This window comes from Myotis daubentonii, chromosome 14, assembly GCF_963259705.1.
Source record: "Myotis daubentonii chromosome 14, mMyoDau2.1, whole genome shotgun sequence".
Classification (NCBI taxonomy): domain Eukaryota; kingdom Metazoa; phylum Chordata; class Mammalia; order Chiroptera; family Vespertilionidae; genus Myotis; species Myotis daubentonii.
In genome coordinates this window covers 30,749,847-30,776,497 of record NC_081853.1, presented here as the reverse complement: position 1 = coordinate 30,776,497, position 26,651 = coordinate 30,749,847, and the positions used below count along the sequence as shown (strand labels likewise).

Genomic DNA, 26,651 nt, shown 5'->3' with positions numbered 1-26,651 from the left:
TTGTCCCCTCTTACAGGAAACAAGGTGAAACCAAACAGCCATTAAAAGTCATCAAGACATGGTCTTAACTCATAAACTATAATAGCACATTAAACTGAATCTGACTTAATTTTTACTGATCTGTAAAATGAGAAAAGTCATACCTGCTCTCTTTTAATCAAAATCACCTTAAAGCACATTTTAATTACTTGATATACAGGACAGGACAAAAGTTGGTTTACCATTGTTTGTATGGAAAATAATAAACAATACAAGAATAAGCTCTGTGTTTCGAGTACTCATACTGTAAACCTACTTTTGCCTCATACTGTACAGCTCTCTCATTCCTTTTTAGGATGCTGAGTTATGTACCACCGACAGGTATTCCCTATAACCAGCTGTAGGGATGAGAGAGTCTAGATTGGGAGGTTCGGGTGAATAAAAAAATTTTTTTAAAGAGTTCTACCACAACATCCAATTTCCTAAACAAAATGAAGAAACTTTTATATGTGTTTGTTTAATGCCAAAAAAACAGTACTATAGATAGTATTTAACAGTTTTCAGACAATTTTTAAAAATTAAATAAACAGAAAACACATTAAATTGCTAATTATAAATTGTCTAAATTAAAAGTTACTTTGTGTCAGACATTCTTAGAATCAAATTAAACAAAACTGTTTAATAGTACAGTTGACCTTGAACAATGTAGGGGTTTGAGACATCAAGCCCTCACACAGTCAAAAACCCATGTATAACATTTTACTCCCCCCAAATGTAACTTATAGGCATCCCTCGGTATCCATGCAGTATTGGCCCCAAGGACCATCCAATTCTCAACAGAAGATCAAATATACTGTTTTCAATTGTCAAAAGGTTGAATTTGTGGATATGAAACTCTGAGATACAGAGAGCTGACTACGCATTTTTTAGGGGGGGGGGGGGAATCCACCTATAAGTAGATCTGCACATTTCAAACCTGTCATTCAAGGGTCAACTGTATCTAACCTTGTTTGGGTCATGAACTATTTTGTCAATCTGAAATGGACTCCCATAGATAAAAAGCATGTAATTTCAGGGGTTGTTTCAAGGTATTCCTGATAAGTAAAATTATATTCATAAGTACTAAACAAGAATAAGTAAAATTAGATTTTTAGTCATTAAACATGGGATGAATTTAGTTGTTCTTTGAAAGGTGAATATATATATTGACTGGAATGTCATTACATGGTTGTATGTATTTGTCAAAAGTCATCAATCTGTACACTTAAAATGTATGAATTTGATTAAAATGTGTAAAGTTGATTAAAAAAAAACAAGAAAAAGTTATTAACCAATGTCAACCCAATAAATTTAATGAAAAACCAACAAACAAAAAGACAAGAAATCTTGGGCTGCCAAATTCTTTAAGCAGAATCAGGTCTCTTCTGAAGCAGAAGGGAATTGTGGGCAAAGGAAAATTGCCAGATGGTATCAATGAGAATACTGCATATACAATATACATGCGGAAGACTCTCTTAAATTGATTTCATTATATTTTATTGTAACTATGACTGACAAATAAGGATCAACTCACTGTTTCTACGGATTTCAGTAAGTGGTGTGTTTGTTGGGGAGGAATCTGCCAAGGTGAAATCTTAAATAGAATAGTTTTGAATAAATGATATAACTCATTCAGCTTATATAAATAAACCAACAAGAAAAAGGACAATTATTATTTTAGTAAGTTACCTATATCATTATTAAAATATTTCCAGTGCAAATAATGATCCACTCTATTTCCATGATTGATATGACAGCTTTCACATACAGTGGAATCTTAACTATAATTTCAGTGCACTAGCTCTGTTAGTTCATAAAGGGATTACTATTTTGCTGCATTAATTTAATGTTACAAAAAGGAAAGGCAACCAAACAGTAACTAGCATTAAAAGAAATATTAAAACACACACACACAAAACCACATGCTTAGCATCTTTAAAGGTGACTATCATATTCAAATAAAAATTAATAAAGCCCATCGGCCTGTGGACCAAAGGGTCCCAGGTTCGATTCCAATCAAGGGCACATGCCCAGGGTTGCAGGCTCAATCCCCAGTAGGGGGTGTGCAGGAGGAAGCCAATCAATGCTTCTCTCTCATCATTGATGCTTTAATCTCTCTCTCCCTCTCTGAAATCAATAAAAAAATATATTTAAAAAATTACTAATAAAATAAAATCAGGTATTTAAAGCCAGAATTTTGAAATGAACAAAAGCTTGTTATTGAGATTATTATTATTTTTAAAATATATTTTTATTGATTTTTTACAGAGAGGAAGGGAGAGGGATAGAGAGTTAGAAATATCGATCAGCTGCCTCCTGCATACTTCCCACTGGGTATGTGCCCGCAACCAAGGTACATGCCCTTTCAGTTCACAGGCCGATGCTCTATCCACTGAGCCAAACCAGTCAGGGCACATTCTTGGTTTTTAAAGATGAATAATAAATACATAAACATCTGAAATAATTCAAATTCATAGAAACACAAATATATGACACTAAATAATTATTGAGGAGGAAAAAGATTATCTTCCTCTTTGTAACAAGTTATCTGTGAGAATCCTGCAAGAATAATCTACCAACATATATAATTTATATCCTATATAATAAAGAAATATGCAAATTGACCATCACTCCAACACACAAGATGGCCACCCCAAATGTGGTCAAAGATGGCTGCCCCCAAGATGGCCACACAAGATGGCCTGCAAGGGAGGGCTGTTGGGGGCAACAGGCCAGCAGAGGAGGGCAGTTGGGGGCGACCAGGTCGCAGGGGAGGGCAGTTGGGGGGGGACCAGGCCTGCAGGGGAGGATGGTTAGGGGCGACCAGGCCAACAGGGGAGGGCAGTTAGGGGCAATCACGCTGGCAGGGGAGCAGTTAGGCGTCGATCAGGCTGGCAGGTAGAAGCAGTTAGGGGCAATCTGGCAGGCAAGCGGTTGGGAGCCAGCAGTCCTGGATTGTGAGAGGGATGTCCGACTGCCCGTTAAACGGGCAGTCGGACATCCCTCAAGGGGTCCCAGATTGGAGAGGGTGCAAGCTGGGCTGAGGGACACACACCCCCATGCACGAATTTCGTGCACCAAGCCTCTAGTTAAAAAATAAAAGGTTGTTTGACAGGATTGTACTTCTAATAAAGATAGAAGAAAAATTCCAAACTTTTTTTCCAAAGCTGCCGTAACTATGAATAATTCCAGAAATAGATGTAACATCAGAAAACTACAATCAGCCGTAACTGGTTTGGCTCAGTGGATAGAGCGTCGATCTGCAGACTGAGGGGTCCGAGGTTCGATTCCGGTCAAGGGCATGTGGCTTGGTTGTGGGCACAACCCCAGTGGGGTGTGTGCAGGAGGCAGCTGGTCGATGTTTCTCTCTCATCGATGTCTCTGACTCTCTGTCCCTCTCCCTTCCTCTCTGTGAAAAGTCAATAAAATATATTAAAAAAAACACAAAAAACTACAATCAAGTTCTTGATTATTTGAATTATGTCAAACAGCTGGTGAGAGGGAAAGTTGATACAATCCCTGTGGCCTGCAATTTGGAATATGTCTATATTAAAAATTTATAACATACTATTTCTTTTGCCTTGATATTGTACTTGTTTCAAAGCATCCCTAAACTCACACACATGTAAATAATTAATGTAGAAGGTTATTTCCTGAAGCACTGTTTGTAATAGCGAAAAGAAAACAAAGCCCATATATCCCTATACAGATTTCATATATAAAAATCTGATTAAATAAGTAAAAGTGGCAATGATAATGATGATAGTGGTAGCAGCTAATTTGGGTGCTCACTATCTGCCTGGCACTGTTCTGAATAAGCCCTTGAAGTTAATTTAATCTTCACAACACATTTGATCTTCACAACAATCCTATAGAGAATGCATTATTTTTCTCCCATTTTACAGATGAGAAAATTGAGGCACTTAGAAATTTAGCAACTTGCAAAAGGGGTTTCCCTGTAGCAGATCGTTAATCTACATGCAAATAGTCTGCACACAGGATCTACGACTAATCACTACTCTCTATTGACTTTTAAAGTCAATAGAATCCATGGAACTATCAAAATAATAAAGTTATCCATGACTGATATATAAAGTTCTATAGGATACATTCATACATAAAAAAGGATATGTGTGTGTGTGTGTGTGTGTGCGTGCGCGTGCATTAAAATATTTCTGGAAAGATATACAAATATCTGGCAACATTGGCTGCCTCTAGGAAAGAGAAATATGTGGTTGAGGTTTAGGGATGAATGGGAAACATTATATTGCATACCCTTTGCATTTCCTAAAACCTGAACTATATGAATATAGTATTCAAGTGAAATAACAAAGGAATACATTTCCAATCTATCTATATATATATAAAAAACTAATATGCAAAGTGTCCCCTCAGGAGTTCTACTGGGAGACCAGGAGTTTGATCACTCACTATGATATGTGCTGACCAACAGGGGGCAGCGCGGAATGAAGGAAGGCCCCAGCCGGCAGGCAGAAGGCCCCGATCAGCCCTGATCGCCAAACAGGCCTAGGGACCTTACCCATACATGAATTTCATGCACCGGGCCTCTAGTAGAAAATAAAATGTTAAAGATGAAACAGAAAGACAGATTGCTCTTAAACCTTACCTACAGAGCTTTGTGTAGTCAGTATCAATATGCACTCATTAGAGGGCAAGCGTAAAATGCTAAACGTAAGTCTGCCAGAAATGCAAAAGTTTATGTTTTTGTTAATAGCTATTATAGATACAAAAGATGAAAATCAATGTGAAAATGGGACTAGAAAATACATATTTGTGTAATTAGTGATATAGGCAGTCAAAAGAGATAATTGTGGTTACAGCAATCACAACATATAGTAGAACCCTAAAGAAGCTGTCCTAGAGTGGTTTAAAGTACTTTGAATCAGACATAGTAGGGCTTAGATTTCAATTATACCAGCTACTAAGTTACATATGGGGCACTAGAAAAGTCTATTTTCTTTATGAAACTCAGATTTCTAATCTTTAAAAATGGTGTTAATACCACTTCAAAGCAGGAATATTATTTTGTTCAATGCTGTTCCTAAAAAGGTGCTTCATTAGGAGAAATTCAAAAAATGTTTGTTGAAAAAATGACTAAAGATGATGTGAGAAGTAAATGAGATAACAAATGTAAAGTACTTAGCAATATACCTGTAGCATATAAGATGCTCAGTTAGTATAAGGTTCTTCTACTTTATATTTATTTACTTTTTATAATTAGCCTGCACATTTTGCAAGCAAGCTAAAAGCTCTAGTTTAGTTGAGCTCTACTGAAAGCCAGATTCCTAACTGTGCATGTTGCAAAATTAATGCTATTTGGAGAATACAACGAGTCACCTCTTATATTCCACAACCAGGGAAAATCATTCCAGTAGTTTTCCCATCACTTAGATGTATAGCCTCCACCTCCAGAGTAGCAATAATCAGATATAATAGCACTCAACATCCATCTCCAAATGCCTAGAACCCACCCAGGGGTAAGTTAAGGGAATAAAGAAGACCTTGTCAGAAAAGCCAAGTGGGAACCCGCAAACTGTCTTACCCCATATATATGAACCCATCCACGGCTTAGAGAATTGTCTCACCTTATCCTTATTCTCTTTTTTTGTTAAATATATTTTTACTAGAGGCCCAGTGCATGGATTCCTGCACCGGTGGGGTCCCCTGGCCTGGCCTGTGGGGATTGGACCGAAACCGACTCTCCGACATCCCCCAAGGGATCCCGGATTGCGAGAGGGCAGTTCTCAAGTGATGCACCCAGGAATTGGGCTCCCTCCTCTCTGGTTCCGGGTGCGTCACCTGAGAACCGCAGCTGCCAAGTCACCGCAGCTCGGCAGCTGCGTCTGCCCCCTGGTGGTCAGTGCGCATCATAGCTACTGGACTGTAGCTACTGGACTGTGGGCTGGTCGAATGGTCGGCTGGTTGCTTAGGCTTATATATATTTGGATTGATTTCAGAGAAGGGAGAAGGAGAGAGATAGAAATATCAATGATGAGAGAGAATCATTGATTGGCTGCCTCCTGCATGACCCGGAATTGAGCCCACAACCCGGGCATATGCCCTGACCAAGAATTGAATCGTGACCTCCTGGTTCATAGATCAATGCTCAACCACTGCGCCACTGTGGCCGGGCTGCCCTCACCATTTTCAATTCTATCCCTCCTCTGGTCTATGACAGCTACAACAGAACTCTAGCCTTGTTTGTATCCTTCCAACTGGATACAGAAGCAGGTAGAAGAGAAAGCTGAAGGCAGATAGAACTTAGCAGCAAAATAATTGATCCAAATATAACAAAAGGCCCTTTTAAGTTTATAGCTTTTATTGACACCTTATAACATTCTGGCTCACTCAAGATTACTGAGCCTGGGTGTGGCTCAAATATGCTGCCTAAGGGCACTTAGCAGAGAGTCTTCCAAATAATAAATGCATAACTGTTCCATGTGTGAAATGGCTTTGCCTTTAAATGGATTTTCTTTTAAAAAGTGGATTATAGAGTCTTATTTTAATAAAAGCTAATCTGGTGATGGACTAGAGCAGTGGGCAGCAAACTCATTAGCCAATAGAGCCAAATATCAACAGTACAACGATTGAAATTTCTTTTGAGAGCCAAATTTTTTAAACTATATAGGTAGGTACATTGTTATTAACCTACCTATATAGTTTAAGTACTGTTGATATTCGGCGTCTCCCCCGTGCTGCATATCCTGCGGCCCACCTGTGCCACGTCTCCCGACACCCCCCACTTCTTCTAACGCCACTTCTTCAAAATAGACTCGCCCAGGCCGAAAACCGACTTCTGCACATGGGCCACGAAGTTTTAATTGCACTGTATGTGCGCGCCCGCACGTGGTATTTTGTGGAAGAGCCACACTCAAGGGGCCAAAGAGCCGCATGTGGCTTGCAAGCCGCGGTTTGCTGACCACTGGACTAGAGATAACCCAAGCATAGGACAGGACAATTTTTTGGCAGTCTCATTTTTGTTTCTTTTTTACTTTATGTAATAGAGAGTAGGTTGTAAACCAAAATAAAATGGAGAAAGACTGAAAAGAAATCTCGATAAATTAGTAGAGAAAATCTGAGTAAGAAAAGGAGGAAAAATGCTGAGGCTACTAAAATGAAGAAGGATTCACTCAAGAAACATTTGAATACCAGAAATGTAGGACTTAACAGTTACCTCGGATTGCAATGACTATATTTAATAGTCATTCTCAAGATTTGAGGAGAGTGGGGAAAACGTAGAGAGACAAGACACTTTGTTGGCCTTTTGGTGAGCATTTAAAGCTTAATCGTATCATGGGATATATGTGGTATGTCTAGGTAAATTATGCAAAAATGGAAAAAATTACCTCAAAGGTTATAATAAAAAGAAACATGTTTGTAAACTTGTAAACCTTTCAGAATGCCTTATAAACAGAAATTACTATGATTATATCTCCACTGATGAGCCTGTCTCTAGATGGCAGCCTGCACTTTGTAATATTCCTTGTGAACAGCAGATACAGTAAACCCCTTTTTTCCATGGGGAATATGTTCCAAGACCCTCAGTAGATGCCTGAAACTGCAGATAGTACCGAACCCTATAAGATACTATGCTTTCTCCTATATATACATACCTATAATAAAGTTTAATTTGTAAATTAGGCACAATAAAAGATTAAGAACTTATAATAAAATAAAACAATTATAAAAATATACCATAAAGTTACACAAATATGGTCTCTCTCTCTCCCTCTCAAAATATCTTATTGTACTGTATTCAAATTTTCACTTAAAGGAAGCACTTTATGGCTTCACTTTGGTGTATCCAAATTGCCGGCATCACTATTGTACTTTGAGGCCATTATTAAGTAAAATAAAGGTTACTTTAAAAAATTTATCTTTATTGTTTAAAGTATTACAGATGTCTCCCCCTTTTCCCCCACTGCTCACCTCCACCCTACACCATGTCCCTGCACCCAAGGCCTTCACCACACAAATAAGGGCTACTTGAACACAAGAGCTGCGATACAGTTGATCTGATAATCCAGGTGGCTACTAAGTGACTAACAGGCAGATAGGGTATATGGTGTAAATATACTGGGAAAAGGGATGATTCACGTACCCGGTGAATGGAGCAGGATGGCACTGAAATCACCACACTACTCAGAATGCTGCACAATTTAAAAATCATCAATTGTTTATTTCTAGAAGTTTTCATTTATTATTTTTGGACCACTGGTAACTGAAACAGTAGAAAACAAAATCATGGGTAAGTGGGGACTTCTGTCTCTGTAAATACAAAAGGCAAGTGAAACATCAAACTAAGTGCTCAAAAAAAAAATCACATTGGCACATAATATGCGAGCACCAAATAAATGTGTACCCTTTCAAGACTGCACAAGGTACACGTCGTACATATCAAGAACAGATAAATTTACTCAATATTAGTATTTCAAATTTTGAGGTTAAGTGATGCTAGTATAGCACAGGGCCAAAGCAAATATAATTATTGTCCTAGAGTTATATAACCTTTCAAATTATTTTTATCGAATCTTGAACAACTATTAAAATAACCTCACCATCAGTGCTAATGCTGTTCACATAAGACAAGAATCAGAGGAAAGAACAGAGAAGAAAATAAATCTATTTGGGCTCTATGAATAATATATTTTTAAATATATTTCTTTATTGATTTCAGAAAGGAAGGAAGAGGGAGAGATAGAAACATCAATGATGAGAGAGAATCATTAATTGGCTGCCTCCTACACACCCCCTACTGGGGATCGAGCCCACAACCCAGGCATGTGCCCTTGGCCGGAATCGAACCCGGGACCCTTCAGTCTGCAGGCCAACGTTCTACCCACTGAGCCAAACTGGCTAGGGCTCTATGAATAATATTAATATGATTCAAAACAGGCTGGGCTTCTTAATCTGTGGCACATGGATTCTTAAGCATCTAATGAACCTTTTGAAACTCTATGAAAATTTAGGTTTGGGAAACTTTTGTGGAGAAAGGCCCAAATATTTCAGAATATTATTAAAGGAATTTGAGGACAGAAAAAGGTTAAAGTTACACATTAGAGAAAAAATATTGGCTAAAGACTTTTGGTCTTAGGAAAGTGAAAGGGGAAATAAAATGGTGACAGTAAAAAATAGTTGTAGAAAAGCCAAGACTCTGGAGCTGGGGAATGGAGAGGAGAAAAGGGTAAATTCTTTCCCTTTCTAATAAATTGAGCCATGAGTGAAATGACATCATTTAAAAAGAGTCAGGTTTCATCTCTAAAGTGTCAAAAAGAAAAAAAAGCACAAGGAAAATTGCCCATAATGTTACAGGGATACATAAATTACAGAGTGAAAATATTTATTCATCAAGTATCTTGTTTACAGCAAACACTACATATTTGACTCCAGTTATATAATATATGTAAGATAATTAGGACTTAAAAATTATTCAGGGTTATTTGGCAGTTTCCTATCAAACTGCATACAAATGGCCAACACCTATTTCTTTAATTGGTCCCAAATAATCTCAAGTATACTTTTATGAAGTCCTCTTATAATTTTTTTAATGTACTAATAATAAGACTTTCTCAACTCATCTTTTACCTAGAATACCCCTTTTCCTATTTCCTCAAACTTTTAAGTAGGTGATTAAAGGAAGGGGAGAAAATCGATAGGGTTGGGCTTAATAAAAGAATCTTAAAATATTTTCCTTAAACTGAATCCTCCAGAATTTTTAAAATATACTTTTTAAAAGAAGTTTGAGACTGACAGAAAAGTTATAAACACAGTACAGAGGTTCTCCTATACACACAATTAGTTTCTCTTATTGTTAATATCGCACATTGGCATGGTACAATTGTCACAACTAATGAGCCATATTGATAACATTATTATTTCCCCCCAGTGCTAATGAGAAATAATTAACATAAATGACTATGTAAGTTTAAGGTGTACAGATGATGGTCTGATTTGCATATATTGTAGGATGATTACAATAGGTTTAGTTAACATGCATAATCTCATACAGACACAATAAAAACAAATTTCTCCTGGTGATGAGAACTCTTAGGAACCATCTTAACACAACTTTCCTTTTTATCATACAGCAGCATTAACTATAATTACCATGTTTTACATTACATCCCTACTACTTATTTATGTTCCAAGTGTAGTTTGTACCTTTTGACTGCCTTTCTCCAGTACCCCTTCCCTCCATTCCAGTATCATTATTATTAAAAGTTATACTTTATTCAGATTTTCTTGGTTTTTACCTAATGTCCTTTTTCTGTTCCAGGATTTTATCCAGAATACCACAAAAGGGGGTAAGTTCTCATGTCTCATTAGGCTCCTCTACACTGTGACCACTTTTTCAGACTTCATGTTTTTTGATGACCATGATGGTTTTATTGAGCAGCGGTCAGATATTTTACAGAATGTCTTTCAATTATGGTTTGTCTGGTATTTTCTCATGGCAGATACAGTTTATGGTTTTTTGTTCTGTTTTCTTTTTTGTTAATCCTCACCTGATGATATTTTTTCCATTGCTTTTCAGAGAGAATGGAAGGGAGGGAGGGGGAGAAACATCAATATGAGAGAGACACATCAACTGGCTGCTTCCTGCACATGCCCTAACCTGTGGCCGAGAAGCAAACCGGTGACCCAGGTACATGCCCTTGACTGGGAATTGAACCTGTGACCCTTCAGTGTGCAGGCTGACACTCTAACCACTGAGCACACCAGCCAGAGCCAGTTTATGGGTTTTTGAAAGATGAAAGAGATAAAGTGCCATTCTCATCACATCAAAACAAGGATACATGCTATCAACATGACTAAATACTACTAACTTAATCATGATCATCTAGCTGAGGTAGTATTTTTCACGTTTTTCCACTGTTACGAATTACACTTTTTCCCTTTTTCAATAATGTACTCTTTTGGAAGGAAGTTACGATGTATAGTCCATAGTTAAGGGCTAGGGAGTTAAGCTTCATTTCCTTAAGCTTTATGTAGGTACTTACATAAATTATCTTGAATTCTACATGAAAGATTTGTCTATTCTCAACCATTTGTATCATTATTCAATCATTTATTTATATCAGAATAGACCTATGAATATTTTACACTCTGGGTTATAATTCAAGTCTATGATATTTATGATGTTGCTCAAATTTTTACAGCTTTGGCCATTGAGGGCTCTTTAAGTTAACTCCTGTGTCTTTTACATATCTTCATGTTGTTTAGTTTTTCTGAAGCACTTGTTTATTCTGACACTGAAATGCTCCAGGATCACCTTGTGAATTTCCTGTCCCAGTCCTAGAATTTAACATTTGTTAAAGCAGCCTTGATTTCTTTTATGGAAGAATAAAATTGGAAACCAAGATCTAGGTGCTAGGTGTGCTTATTGCTACTGGCTTTATGCTAGAAAAATGCCATTTCTTTTAGGCCCCCTCAGCTGAAAGAACAAGGAAAATAAATAAATAAAAAATATATATGTATATAAATATACATATGTATGTGTACATACTTATGAGTATTCAAACATATTTATAAGTACTTCTATATGTTAGCCATTTGTGTCCATATTAAGCTATAAGTTACACTAACGCTTTCAACTACCCCATTATGACATGGATTATTCTAGCATCCTCCCTTGCTTATCCAAAATCTCCTACTCCTACAACTGTCAAAAATCTAGTTCCCACCATCAACCACCTATTTACTGAACTTTTCAACTCCAGTATACATGTATAGTAACTTCAGAATTGGTAACCCATAATTCTATGGGAAACAACTTTGCCAACTAGACTACAGTGCTTATACTGTACTAGAGGCCTGGTGCACGAAATTTGTGCGGGGGGGGGGGTGTCACCTCAGCTCAGCCTGCACCCTCTCCAATCCAGAACCCCTTGGGAGATGTCCTACTGCCGGTTTAGGCCCGATCCTGGGGATCGGGCCTAAACCGGCAGTCAGACATCCCTCTTACAACCTGGGACCGCTGGCTCCTAACTGCTCACCTGCCTGACTGCCTGATCGCCCCTAACTGCCCCTGCCCCCCGCCTGAAAACCCCTAACTGCCTCTGCCTGCCGGCCTGACCACCCCTAACCCCCACCCCCCCCCCGCCGGTCTGCTCGCCCCTGCCTCCCCCCTGCAGCCTGGTCACCCCCAACTGCCCCCCTGCCGGCCTAGTTGCCCCACACAGCCTACTGTTCAGTCATTTGGTCGTCCCTCACTAACCCCCCTGCCGGCCTGGTCTCCCCACACAGCCTGCTGGTCATTACTGTTACTGTGACGGCATCCTGGACAATTTGCATATTCCTCTATTATTAGTATAGTTTTGTTTGGCCTTTACTCTCACAATCACCACTCATTTCTTCAGTTACTTAGAAAAGCTGCTATTGCCCAAACCCCTTCAGGGTGAGGTTATTTCATGTATTTTTAGTACAGTTAGATTATTTTGTAATAGTGCATTCAGCCTGGGATTAACTCATAAGTGATTTTTAAAATAAAAATTTGTATGTATCAATGTGTATTCTTTGTGCTGTAAAGTTCTATGGGTTTTGAGAAATGCACAGTATCATACATCCAACATTACAGTATCATACAGAATACTCTCACCACCCCTACACTGTGATTCACTTATTTCAACATCTCCACTCCCCCAAACCCTCGCAAACACGGACCTATCTACCATCTCTGCAGTTTTGCCTTTTCGAGAATGTCATATAACTGAAATCATGTAATATGTAGCATTTTCAGACTGGCTTCTTTCCTTTCACACAGCAATAAACATTTAAGATTTATCTGTGCTTTTGTGTGGATTAAGAGCTCATTCCTTCCGATCACTAAATGGTATTCTATTGTATCGTTATACCAGTAGTTTATCCATTTTTATTTACTGACGAATATCTTTGTTGCTTCCAGTTTCGGGCAAGAATAATATAATTACTATAAACAGTAACATGCAGTTTTTTGTGTGTATATAAGTTTCAAATCATTTGGGTAAACACCTAAAAGCATGTAATTGCTGGATTTTATAGTAAGCTGTGTAAGAAGCTGTCAGGCTGTTTTCCAAAGTGGCTATGCTATTTTGCATTCCCATCAATAATTAAATTCCTGCAGCTTCACATCCATGGCAGTAGTTGGTATTGTCAGTGTTTTGGATTTTAGCCATTCTAATAGCCAAGTAGTGATATCTTGTTACTTTAATTTGCATTGATCTAATCACAATGTTGGGCACCTATTCATATCTTATTTGCCATCTCTATCCCTTCTTTGGTGAGGTGTCTGAGCTTTTAAGAGTTCTTAGTCTATTTGAATACAAGTCCTTTATCATATATACTTTGCAAATATTTTCTCCCAGGCTATCTTTTCATTTTCTTAAGCTTGTTTTACAGAGCACAAAACTTTTAATTTTAATAAAGCTCAACTTGCCAATTTGTTCTTACATGGATTGTGCTCTCTCGCTTGTTAAATCTAAAAACCTTATCACTAATCACAAGGTCATGCAGACATTCTCCTACACTTTCTCTTAGAAGTTTATTGTTTTGCATTTTACACAATAAGTTAATTTTTCTGTAAAGGGGTAAGACCTGTGTTTAAGTTCCTTTTTTACTTATGGACATCCAATTGTTCCAGCATAATTAAAAAAAAAAAGATTATTTCTCAATTTAATTGCCTTTGAATCTTTATTTTTAAAAATCAGTTGACTATATTTATGTGGTTCCTGTAATATTTTTAAAGAATAATATATACAACTCTGGAGAAAAGAAAACCATTATGAATAGGAGGATAAAATATTCCAAAATATTTCATGTTCCATTCTCTTATTTTAATAATTTTATCCTGTTCTCTGCATATCTCACAATTTTTCCTAAATGACAGACCCATCAGGATTATCTGTGGTTTTTCACTTCACTCTACCTAAAATAGTACTGTATATGTCCATATTCATGAGCTCTTCTGGAAACATCAGAATAATAAGATACTAAGACTTTTTACTAGTCCCAAGAAATTCATAGTCCATTAAAGCAGGTACTGACTTACAATAACATAAAATATAAAAATGCAAAATATGCCCAATGTGTGGAAGCTTCAAAATTATGAGTTATGCTTACGCACACACACACACACACACACACACACACACACAATTGTAGGAAATGGACCTCTGTGATCCATCTCCAGCATGGTCAGCTTTTGATGGAACTTACTGAATTTCCCCAGAATGTAAGGCGGAGAGAAGAGGAACAAAGAACTGTGCACATGGGCCAACATGGTGGAATCCCCTGGGTGTCTGCCTCAGCTAGACAGGGGAGGTAGAGGTAGCTAGAAAAACCTAAGCCCAATATTTTTAAATGGCCCAATGGGAGACAGCAAGACCTGGGCAACGTATGAGGAAATAGGTGACCTCATCGTACTCAGCCAATGAGGAACCTGAGGAGGGACTAAATAAAGAGGCTATGTTCCCTGCCCCACATGTGTGCCTGTAAAATGGATGCCTGCTCTCGAGAATATTATTAAAAGTATTTTCGCCACGCTTCTGTTTCTGAGTCTGTCACTTGAAATGTGGACACATGAGCCCTTTCTAACACTATCCAAGGGAAGAAATCATTTGAACTGATATATACAAGTTCTGTTATGATAATATGGTAACCAATATTATTTACATAAATGCTATTCCTGAAATTCTAATTAAAATTAGAAATTCACTTTGAAAAGTGAAACACTATGAAGTAGTAAGAAGTTACTGGGATAATAACTAACTAAAAGCAGAAACCTAAAATATAGAAGGAGCACTGAAATAACTTTTTCTCTAGTAACACTTGGTAAACCTACACATGAATGAATTGGGAGTTCTGAGGTATAGGGTTCTAAGAGAAACAACTCATTCATGAAGCGGGGGCTCAAAGGATTTCATCTCTAAGTTAAGGTTAAACCAGCAGTAAATCTAACGCCTTATACGCTGTGCAATAAAAATAAAGGGGATTTTTTGGTCCGGTGTAGAGGAAGATAAATGTACCGAAGAAGTAATAATCAAAAATGGTACACCTGGGAGAAACCAAGATGGCAGCATAGGTAAACACCGGAGATTGCTGCCTCGCACAACCACTTCAAAAATACAACTAAAAGACGGAACGGAAATCATCCAGAACCACAGGAAGGCTGGCTGAGTGGAAATTCTACAACTAGAAGGAAAGAGAAAAGCATACCGAGACTCAGAGGAGGTGCGGTGCGGAAGTAAAATACAAAGGTGCGGAGGTGCATTCGGAGAGGGCTGGCGGCTGAGGACATGATTGTCTTTTTCAATCGGGAGGGAGTCTCAAGCTCTGAGCTCCAGTTCTGGGCGAGTCTCTGGGGACCCAGACTCATATGGGAAAAACGGAACTGTCTGGCATCGGTCGGAACTCGGGGGCAGCTTTCTATCGGAGACGCTCCCAGCGATTGCTGGGGCCTCTGAGGGCAGGACTGAGAGCAGCCATACTGCTCGCTCCGCCCAACCTGTTGATCCCCTGGGACCCCGCCCCGACCAAGCCCTGCAGGAGGCTTTTGCATATGAAAGGCCTGGCCATTTGTAATCTCAAAATTACTTAACAAACTGCAGCTGGCCCGAGACCCCACGGCAACTTGCATTGCTTTACAGCTGGCTTCTGCTGGGTAGCCTCAGGCAGAGGCTAGATTAGCACCTCTTTAGATCCAAGAGCCAGTGTACCCAGTGGTCAGAGTGGGACCATCCAATTACAACTCCTCAGATCTATAAGGGACACACTCAAGGGGCAGACTCAGTGAGCACCAAAGCCCCACTGAACAAGTCTTGCCCCATAAGGGTGTCTTCAGCACAGAAGTTCTCCCACCCTAGACACAGCTGATTGTCATAGCCAATTGGCCTGGAGGTCAATTCCTCCCAGTGTTACCTACAACAATGAAGGCTTAACTACAACAAGACTGTGCACAAAGCCCACAAAGGGATGCACCAAGAGTGTCTACCTCAGGTAATTGGGGAGGTTGAGCCACTGGGCCCTATAGGACACTTAGCACAGAAAGCCACTCTATCGACACAGTGAAGCATAAAATATGCCGAGACAAAGAAACAGGACACAGATGACAGAAATGGAGGAAAGCAAACTACTGGATATAGAGTTCAAAACCAGACTTTTAAGGTTTTTCAAGAATGTTCTAGAAACCGCCGATAAACTTAATGAGACCCTCAAGAAATCTAGTGAGACCTCGATGTTGTGATAAAGGACCAACTAGAAATTAAGCATACACTGACTGAAATAAAGAATATTATACAGACTCCCAACAGCAGACCAGAGGATCGCAAGAATCAAGTCAAAGATTTGAAATGCGAAGAAGCAAAAAACACCCAACCAGAAAAGCAAAATGAAAAAAGAATCCAAAAATTCGAAGATAGTGTAAGGAGCCTCTGGGACAGCTTCAAGCGCACCAACATTCGAATTATAGGGGTGCCAAAAGAAGAGAGAGAGCAAGATATTGAAAACCTATTTGAAGAAATAATGAGAGAAAACTTCCCCTACCTGGTCAAAGAAATAGACCTACAAGTCCAGGAAGTGCAGAGAACCCCAAACAAAAGGAATCCAAAGAGGACCAACCAAGACACATCATAATTAAAATGCTAAGAGCAAAAGACAAAGAGAGAATCTTAAAAGCAGCAAGAGAAAGACAGTCAATTACCTACAAGGGAGTACCCATACGACTGTCAGCTGATTTCTCAACAGAAACTTTGCAGGCCAGAAGGGAGTGGCAAGAAATATTCAAAGTGATGAATGCCAAGAACCTACAACCAAGATTACTTTATCCAGCAAAGCTGTCATTCAGAATTGAAGGTCAGACAAAGAGCTTCACCGATAAGGAAAAGCTAAAGGGGTTCATCACCACTAAACCAGTATTATATGAAATGCTGAAAGGTATCCTTTAAGAAGAGGAAGAAGAAGAAAAAGGTAAAGATACAAATTATGAACAACAAATACACATCCATCAACAAGTGAATCTAAAAATCAAGTGAATAAATAATCTGATGATCAGAATAAACTGGTGATTACAATAGAATCAGGGGCATAGAAAGGGAGTGGACTGACTATTCTTGGGGGCGAAAGGCATGTGGGGGATGCGGAAAGAGACTGGACAAAAATCGTGCACCTATGAATGAGGACAGTGGGGGGTGGGGGGGTGAGGTCGGAGGGTGGGAGGGGAACCAGGTGGAGGGGAGCTATGGGGGGAAAAAAGAGGAACAACTGTAATAATCTGAACAATAAAGATTTAATTTAAAAAAATTGGTACACCTGCAAATATCTTAAATTCCCATAACCTGATCAAGAAAACTTCAAACTGCATTCAAGTTGCAAATGGTCCTCGATTGGTAGTGTCACTGGGCACTTGTCAAGCAAATGCTAAATCATCTCTAGAAAAATGTACATTTATTCCAGACTTCAAATAAATTTAAGAGAAAATATAGAACTTGGAATAAAAAGTAACTAAATATACCAAAAAACAAGCATAAAAAAAAAGGCCACAAAAATAGACCCACAAAGACTTATTAGAATGATCAGAGATAGAGTATAAAAGAAATAAATCTACTGTATTAAAAAAGGAAAATACAACACTGGATATTCACAAGGAACAATTCCATAGACTTCTTTAAGAACCAAGTGGCTATAATTCCTAGAAATGAAAATAGTAACTGCAACAGGCTGGTACAGGTGAAAAAAAGAGTACATGAACTAGAAGATAGGGAAAAATTATAAAGCAGCCCAGAAATTAAAAAGTACAGAGAGGTACATAGAAGACCGGTACTAAGGGAGAAGAGAAATAAAAGAAGTAATATCTAAAGACACAACTGATGAAAGATACCAAGCCAAAGAAATATGTTTTATACCTACAATATAATATAGTCAAACTGCAGAACAGCAGAAACAAAGAGAAAACTTAAGCTGGTTCAACATAAACCCAAATATCCAGTGACTACATTAAATATAAAAAGAATTAAGTGATACAGTTAAAGCAGTATCCAGATTGAATAAAAAGTATACAATCCTGTAGGGAGCGGGTATAGAGTTAAGCCTCGGACTGACCTGTGGCAGAGCCACAAACAAGTTCCAGCTTAGAGGGCAAAGCCCTCTTAGCATAATTAAGCTTGACCTTATGGCCGCACCCTAGATCCTTCCTGGGTAGCTAATGGGCTGTGGGAGATGCAGCAAGTGCTGCCAAAACAAGTGAAACTCACAAGAACATTGTAATTATGTTGACCACTACCTTGTTTTTCTTTGACTATAAAATAAAGCCTCGCTTGCTGGCTGGATCCTTCTCTGTGGCCTCATCCAGGCACAGGAGATCCACCAAGCCCCAGCTATATTCTCTTTTTCTGTCTTTTCTTTAATCCTTCGCCACCCCCCTCAGGCTCACCGAACCCTTGGCTTTGCTGGCACAGCACACAATCCAGCTATATGTTGTTTACAAAAAGCATCTAAGAGGTAAGGATAAACAAACAATGAAAGGAAAAACATTGAAAAGGTTAAGTCAAAAATCCATAGAACAACATATAGCTCAATTCCTTTGAGGTTCTTCTATGTCATGATATTCAAATAAAGAGACTTTCAGAAAAAAGCTTTGCCAGAGATAAAGAGGAACATTAAATAAACAAAATATTTTAGTTATAAGATATATTTGAATATTTGCATGCACCTAATACATAGCAGAGGGTAGGGGTTAAGTGAGGACATGAACAAGATGGTAAGGGAGGGGAAAGGAGTTCAAGGAGAAATCAAGAAGAAATATATAAATCTACAATAATGATGCGAGATTTTACTGTAAAAGCAAATAATAAATGAGAAGAATATAAAATATTTTAACACAATTATTGAATAATCTTAACCTAATGCACACAACTGCACCTAGAAAATACAAGGTAGTGCCCATAGAACTGTCAGCTAATTTCTCACAGAAACTTTACAGGCCAGAAGGGAGTGGCAAGAAATATTCAAAGTGATGAATAGCAAGGACCTACAACCATAATTACCCTACCCAGCAAAGTTATCATCTAGAATTGTAAGCCAGATAAAGAGATTCACAGGTAAGAAAAAGCTAAAGGAGTTCATCACCACCAAACCAGTGTTACATGAAATACTGAAGGGTATTCTTTAAGGAGAAGATAAAAAATATAAACAATAAAATGGCAATAAATACATAGCTATCAACAATTGAATCTAAAAATCAAAATAAATGAACAAAATAAAGTGATGAATAAAACAGAACTAGAGGCAAGGAAACATGGAACAGACTGACTAATCTCAAAGGGAAGGGGTGTGTGTGTGTGAAGAGGAGGCAGGAAGAGATTAGCCAAAGAACATATGCATATATGCATTACCTACAGACATAAACAATAGGGGGGTGAAGACCTGGGTGGGGCAGGAACCCGATGAAGGGGGGGATGGGGGGGGGGAATGGGGAACCATCTGCAATACTCTCAACAATAAAGTTTTTTTTTTAAAAAAGAGAAAAGTGAAAAGAAAAACAATCTAATAGGACACATATAGATTAAATTAGATAAAATATGTAAAGTACATCACTCGGTGCTTGCCTTGCTCATTTTAAGGCTGTAAATTTAACACTCCCTTTCTATCACATAGCCTAATCTCTTGCAACTCTTCACCCATTTCTATGGTCTTGGATTCAGCCACAAACTCAATTTATGTCCTATAGTGTACAGTGCTTTTTTGTCTTCAGGCATTTTTGCACAAGTTGTTAACTTTGGTCTTTCTTCTCCCCATTAATGTTCTCTTACTCAACCTCAGTCTCACCACAGTTTCTTCTTATTCGATGCACTTTCTTACAAATATCCCCACATACACAGAGAGCCCGGGCTGGATGAGAATCCCTCCTTGTAATTCCCAGAGTGTTCTGTAGTTGGGCATATAGATCACAGATTGAGACAAACTCTGAATCATGAATTTGGAATCTACAAACTGCATGATGTCCAAACACTTATCTAAGCCCTTTATTCTCAGTTTCCTGATCTACAAAATAAAGATCACATCTGCCTGATAAAATCAGGAACTCATATTAAACTAGTGGCCCAGTGCACGAAATTTATGCAGGGGGGGGGGGTCCCTCAGCCCAGCCTGCACCCTCTCCAATCAGGGACTCCTTGGGGGATATCTGACTGCCGGTTTAGGCCCGATCCCTGTGGAATCCCTCTTGCAATCTGGGACCGCTGGCTCCTAACTGCTCATGTGCCTGCCTGCCTGATTGCCCCTAACCTCTCTGCCTGCCTGATCACCCCCAATTGCCCTTCCCTGCTGGCCTGATCTTACCCCTAACTGCCTTCCCCTGCTGGCCTGATCACCCCTAACTGCCTCTACCTGCCTGATCGCCCCTAACTGCCCTCCCCTGCTGGCCTAATCTCGTCCCCAAATGCCCTCCCCTGCCGGATGATCTCACCCCCAACTGCCCTCCCCTGCCAGACTGATCTCGCCCCCAACTGCCCTCCCCTGCTGGCCTGATCGCCCCTAACAGCCTCTGCCTCAGCCCCCACCACCATGGCTTTGTCCGGAAGGAAGTCGGACATCCAGAAGATGGCCGGTCGACTCGGTCTTATTAGAATATTATCCTTTTAGTAGTATAGAGATAGATTATATAGGATAGGATTGCTTAAGTGGGGGGAAAAGGCCTTTTTCATCAAGAGGAGATGCTCTTGGCAGACAAAAATACATAATCCCTATATCTGGACTGATAGCCAGCCATATGCACTATACTGCCAAACTAGTCATTAAAAAATTGAACTGCTTTCTTACATCTTATATCAAATAGCTGTTGCCCTTGAACCCCTCCTCAGCCCCCAGCTTAGGTTCTGCCTTTGCAGTTCACCCAGATTGGATTCTGATTGGTCAGTTTCTATGCCAGTCAGTGACAAAAGCTCCGCCTTCTAGGCAGCCATTGGCTCCTTGCACTTCACCCAGATTTGGTTCTGATTGATCGGTTTCTATGCCAGTCAGCATCTCCAGGCCTATCAAAGAGGTGGAGCTGATCAGCAGCCCCAGCGGAAGCCCGAGAGAAAGAGAGGCGCGGCTGCCAGCCAGGCCTGGAGTGAGAGAGAGAGAGAGAGAGAGAGAGAGAGAGAGAGAGAGGCAAGTGCTGATCAACAGCTGCCACAGAAGCTACGGATCAGAACCTGCTTCTCCCTCCAGGCCTCTCTTCAGGCCTGATCTGCAGCCCCCTCAGCAGTCAGTGTTGGGTTGGGGTGCCTTCCGGTCAGTCGAGCCTTTGGTCGTTTTAGATATTACAGACCCTGGGTTTTTATATATTAGGATGAGCTAATGTACGTAAAGTATACACAGCTCGGCACATATAAAGTCACTAAATAGTAACCAGCTTTATTACTCTTATGATGGCACTGAGCACTTTACTGAACTATTGGTATATATCCTTCATTGTTCCTTGTAATAAAGCCTCCATTAAAAATTACAAATCCCCTGCCCTGGCTGGTGTGGCTCAGCTGTTTGAAGTGTCATCCTATGCACCAAGGATTGTGGTTCAATCCCAGGTGGGGGTGCATACAGGAGGCAACTGACAGATGTCTCTGTCTCTGTCTCTGTCTCTGTCTCTCTCTCTCTTAAATCAGTAAAACATATTCTCAGGTGAGGATTTAAAAAAAAATTTTGGAGAGAACCAAGATGGCGGCATAGGTTAACGCCGGAGTTTGCTGCTTTGAACAACTACTTCAAAAGTAAAACTAAAAGACGGAAGGGACATCACCCAGAACCACAGGAATGCTGGCTGAGTGTAAGTCCTACAACTAGGAGGAAAGAGAAACGCATACGGACACTCAGAGGAGGCGCAGTGTTGAAGTCAAATTCTGAGGTGCGGAGTGCGAGGAGCGGGCTGGTGGCGGAGGGTGCGGTTGGCGTTTTCAATCGGGAGGGAGTCGTAGACTCTGAGCTCCAGATACAGGCGAGTCTTTAGGGACCCAGACTCAAACGGGAGAAGCGGGACTGTCTGGCTTCGGTCAGAGCGAGTGCAGCTTTCTCTCCCAGCTTTGCAGCGGGTGCTGAGACTCAGAGAGGCAGAGCCCCTGGGGACAGGACTGAGAGCCGCCATAACTGCTCTCTCCAGCCCACCCTGTTGATCCTGTGCGACCCGCCCTGCCCAAGCCCTGCACAGAGGCATTTGCCGGATAGCCTCAGGCAAAGGCTAGATTAGCACCTCCCTAGAGGACAGAAGTTCTCTCACTGCTGACACAGCTGATTCTCATAGCCACTTGGCCTGGAGGTCAAACCCTCCCTGGGATTAGCTACAACAATCAAGGTTTAACTATAAGACTTCGAACAAAGACCACTAGGGGGTGCACCAAGGAAGCATAACAAAATGCGGAGACAAAGAAACAGGACAAAATTGTCAATGGAAGATATAGAGTTCAGAACCACACTTTTAAGGTCTCTCAAGAACTGTTTAGAAGCCGCCGATAAACTTAATGAGATCTACAAGAAAACTAATGAGACCCTCGATGTTATATTGGGGAACCAACTAGAAATTAAGCATACACGGACTGAAATAACGAATATTATACAGACGCCCGACAGCAGACCAGAGGAGCGCAAGAATCAAGTCAATGATTTGAAATGCGAGGAAGCAAAAAACACCCAACCGGAAAAGCAAAATGAAAAAAGAATCCAAAAATGCGAGGATAGTGTAAGGAGCCTCTGGGACAGCTTCAAGCGTACCAACATCAGAATTATAGGGGTGCCAGAAGATGAGAGAGACCAAGATATTGAAAACCTATTTGAAGAAATAATGACAGAAAACTTCCCCCACCTGGTGAAAGAAATGGGCTTACAGGTCCAAGAAGCGCGGAGAACCCCAAACAAAAGGAATCCAAAGAGGACCACACCAAGACACATCATAATTAAAATGCCAAGAGCAAAAGACAAAGAGAGAATCTTAAAAGCAGCAAGAGAAAGAAACTCAGTTACCTACAAGGGAATACCCATACGACTGTCAGCTGATTTCTCAACAGAAACTTTGCAGGCCAGAAGGGAATGGCAAGAAATATTCAAAGTGATGAATACCAAGAACCTAAAACCAAGATTACTTTATCCAGCAAAGCTATCATTCAGAATTGAAGGTCAGATAAAGAGCTTCACAGATAAGGAAAAGCTAAAGGAGTTCATCACCACCAAACCACGATTATATGAAATGCTGAAAGAAGAGGAAGAGGAAGAAAAAAGTAAAGATACAAATTATGAACAACAAATATGCATCTATCAACAAGTGAATCTAAGAATCAAGTGAATAAATAATCTGATGAACAGAATGAACTGGTGATTATAATAGAATCAGGGGCATAGAAAGGGAATGGACTGACTATTCTTGGGGGGGGAAAGGGGTGTGGGAGATTCGGGAAGAGACTGGACAAAAATCGTGCACCTATGGATGAGGACGGTGGGTGGGGAGTGAGGGCGGAGGGTGGGGCGGGAACTGGGAGGAGGGGAGTTATGGGGGGGGAAAAAGAGGAACAAATGTAATAATCTGAACAATAAAGATTTAATTAAAAAATAAAAATAAAATAAAAAAAATTTTTGCATCCCCTAATATTGACTTGGGGGGGGCGGGGGAGGTAGAGATTCTTGGTAACAATTGTATGCTCAGGAACAGTACTTAGTACAAGGTAGGTGCTCTGTAAATATTTATTAAACTACTTATATCAATATGGTGAGCTGTAACTTGAACATAAATGAGAGCCTTTAAGAAATTAATTTGATTAGTGACCTCAATAAACGATCACTGTTCTTTTTCTACTGGAAAGAAAATAATGCTGATTTACAAAATGATTTCACCCATGTAAAATATAATCTGTTAAGACTTATCTATTTTAAGGATGAAAAATATCAGTTAACCATTAACATGATAAAAATAAAACTTCATTTTAACAAACTTCCTACAGATTTCCAACCAACTATAAACTTAAAAACCCCAATTCTGGTACTTACATAACCTTAAGCAAATTCTTTGAGCTCCAAGTACCTCATTGATAAAATCAAGACGAAAATACTGACAAGCAAACAATATAACCAATGGTAGCAACTAGCGCAGTTCCTGATATGGAGCACAGGTACAAATAATACCAGTAAATATTAATTATAAAAGCCCAATTCATAAATTCCTTAAATCAATGGTTCTCAACCTTCTGGCCCTTTAAATACAGTTCCTCATGTTGTGACCCAACCATAATATTATTTTCGTTGCTACTTCATAACTGTAATGTTTCTACTGTTATGAATCGTAATGTAAATATCTGATATGCAGGATGGTCTTAGGTGACCCTTGTGAAAGGGTTGTTCGACCGCCAAAGGGGTCACAACCCACAGGTTGAGAACCGCTGCCTTAAATGAATTTCAGATTCCCTTCAAAAATTCAAAATATTTTTTTTTATTGTTAATCCTCATCCGAGGATATTTTTCCACTGATTTGAGAGAGAGTGGAAGAGAGAGAAAAAGACAGAAACACATCAATTGGTTGTCTCCTGCATGAGCCCTGACTAGGCTGGGGAGGAGCCTGTAACCAAGTTATGTGCCCTTGCCCAGAATTAAATCCAGGTCCCTTAGGTCCGAAGGCCAACTCTCTATCTATTGAGCTAAACTGGCTAGGGCTGAAAGTATTTAGAAATATGTTATTTCACAGGAGCAAAGCTAAACCAGAACAAAATGAAACATCCTTAAAAATTTTAACAATAATCTTCTTTATCAGAAAAAATTAGCACATAATCCTATGATGAATTATGTATGACTAATGGAAGGTGAAATAAATTGACATTGCTGGATTGACAGGCTCAATGTACATCATTTACTCCAACATTCTGTACCTCGACATCCTGAACACTGGATAAAAAAGTTGATTAAATCCAGAAGTGCGATGTCCCTGTCTTGTTTATATGATTCAATCCAGTCATCCACCACGGACTGTGGAAAAGAAAATATAAAAATGAAAATTTCAGAAAAAAGTATTAGAGCAAATAAATTTTTAAAACACTTTATGGTTCTCTCTGTGTGTTTATTCAAACAAAGAAATAACTACTTACCTGAAATTATTTTTCTGTAGCCAAATAAAAATAGAGATTCCCTCATTTTTATTTGTTTACAGAGGAAGGAAGAGGAAGAGAGAGATAGAAACATCAATGATGAGAGAGAATCAATGATTGGCTACCTCCTGCACACCCCCTACTGGGGTTGGACCCCCAACAATGCATATGCCCTTGACTGGAATCGAACCCAGGACCTTTCAGTCCACAGGCTGATGCTCTATCCATTGAGCAAAACCAGCTGGGGTGCGATTCCCTCATCAACACTAATAAAAGAGAAAAATGGTAATTGGCGTACGAGCTACCCTTTTCATTGGCTAATCAGGGCTATATGCAAATTAACAGCCAACTAAGATTGGCAGTTAACTGACAAGATGGCGGCTAATTTGCATATGCAGGCACAATGCAGGGAGGTGAAAGGGAAAGCAGGAAGAAGCCCCCTGCCACTGACAGTGATCAGAAACCCAGCGGGGAGCTAAGAGCTGAGGGGCAGGGCAAAGGCGGCCCCAGCCATGATCGGAGAATCAGGTGCCTTTTCCGCCCTGGCCAGTGATAGCAGGAAGTAGGGGTGGAGCCAGCGATGGGAGCTGGGCAAGGTCAAAGCTGGCAGTCCCGGGAGCTAGGGGTCCCTTGCCTGGGCCTAAAGCGAAGCCCACGATTGTGGGGCCGCTGCAGCTGCAGGTCTCCGCTGCCCAGGCCGGACGCCTCAGCCAGAGGCATCAGGCCTGGGCAAGGGGCCGATCCTGCGATTGGAGGGTGATGGGGGTCAACGCCTGAGGGCTCCCAGTATGTGAGAGGGGGCAGGCTGGGCTGAGGGACACTCCCCCCCACACACACCCAGTGCACGAATTTCGTGCACCGGGCCCCTAGTTTTTAATAAAACAATTGAAAGTCACTAGTTTTCAAAAATTTGTTCAAAATCCCATGAATTCAACAGTTAGCAACTATAGATACTAATATTCAAAACACATTATAAAAATAACACAAAAACTAATTTTACCTATACATAAATATAAACTTTCTTAGTATCAGAAAATCCAATCCACTACTACTAGTACATAAAAAGAGTATACACTATATATAACAAAATGTATTTTTCTTCAGGAATGTAAGGATGGCTTAATTTTAGAAAAATCAAGTAATTCAATTTATAAAAAAATCAGTAAAATATTGGTAAAGACAATTTTCCTCTCCTAAAGTTGATTAAAAAACACACACACAAAACTATTTAGTCTGTACTAAACAGACTCAAAAGATGAATAATTTAAAAAATTAAGGTAGTTGGTAAAGGATAAGTGTACAAAATAACTTTTTAATACTTGCAATATGTGAAAAACATGATAGCCCGTTCACAAAAAATATCTAAGAATACATTTTTAAAAGGTATATGTATTAATAAAGAAAATTATAAAAACTTACCTAAACACATATCATACACTAAATCTGAATCTAAAAAAGGCTTAGTACTGTATCATTAAAGTTTCTCCAAGTTGTTAGGCAAATTTAATGTGATTCCACTTATCATATTAGTGGGTAAAATTG

General features: G+C 39.6%; 1 protein-coding gene across 7 annotated transcripts in view; it reads right to left on the bottom strand.

Annotated features, from left to right (window-relative positions):
• Window positions 1–26,651, bottom strand: part of STAG1 (STAG1 cohesin complex component) — a 350,463-nt gene that overhangs the window by 180,335 nt on the left and 143,477 nt on the right. For all 7 annotated transcript variants that reach the window (XM_059663860.1, XM_059663856.1, XM_059663857.1 and 4 more), the window contains one exon: window positions 24,894–24,990. In XM_059663860.1, coding sequence (XP_059519843.1) covers window positions 24,894–24,990 — 97 coding nt within the window. Of the gene's footprint in view, window positions 1–24,893; window positions 24,991–26,651 lie in introns of those variants that run through there.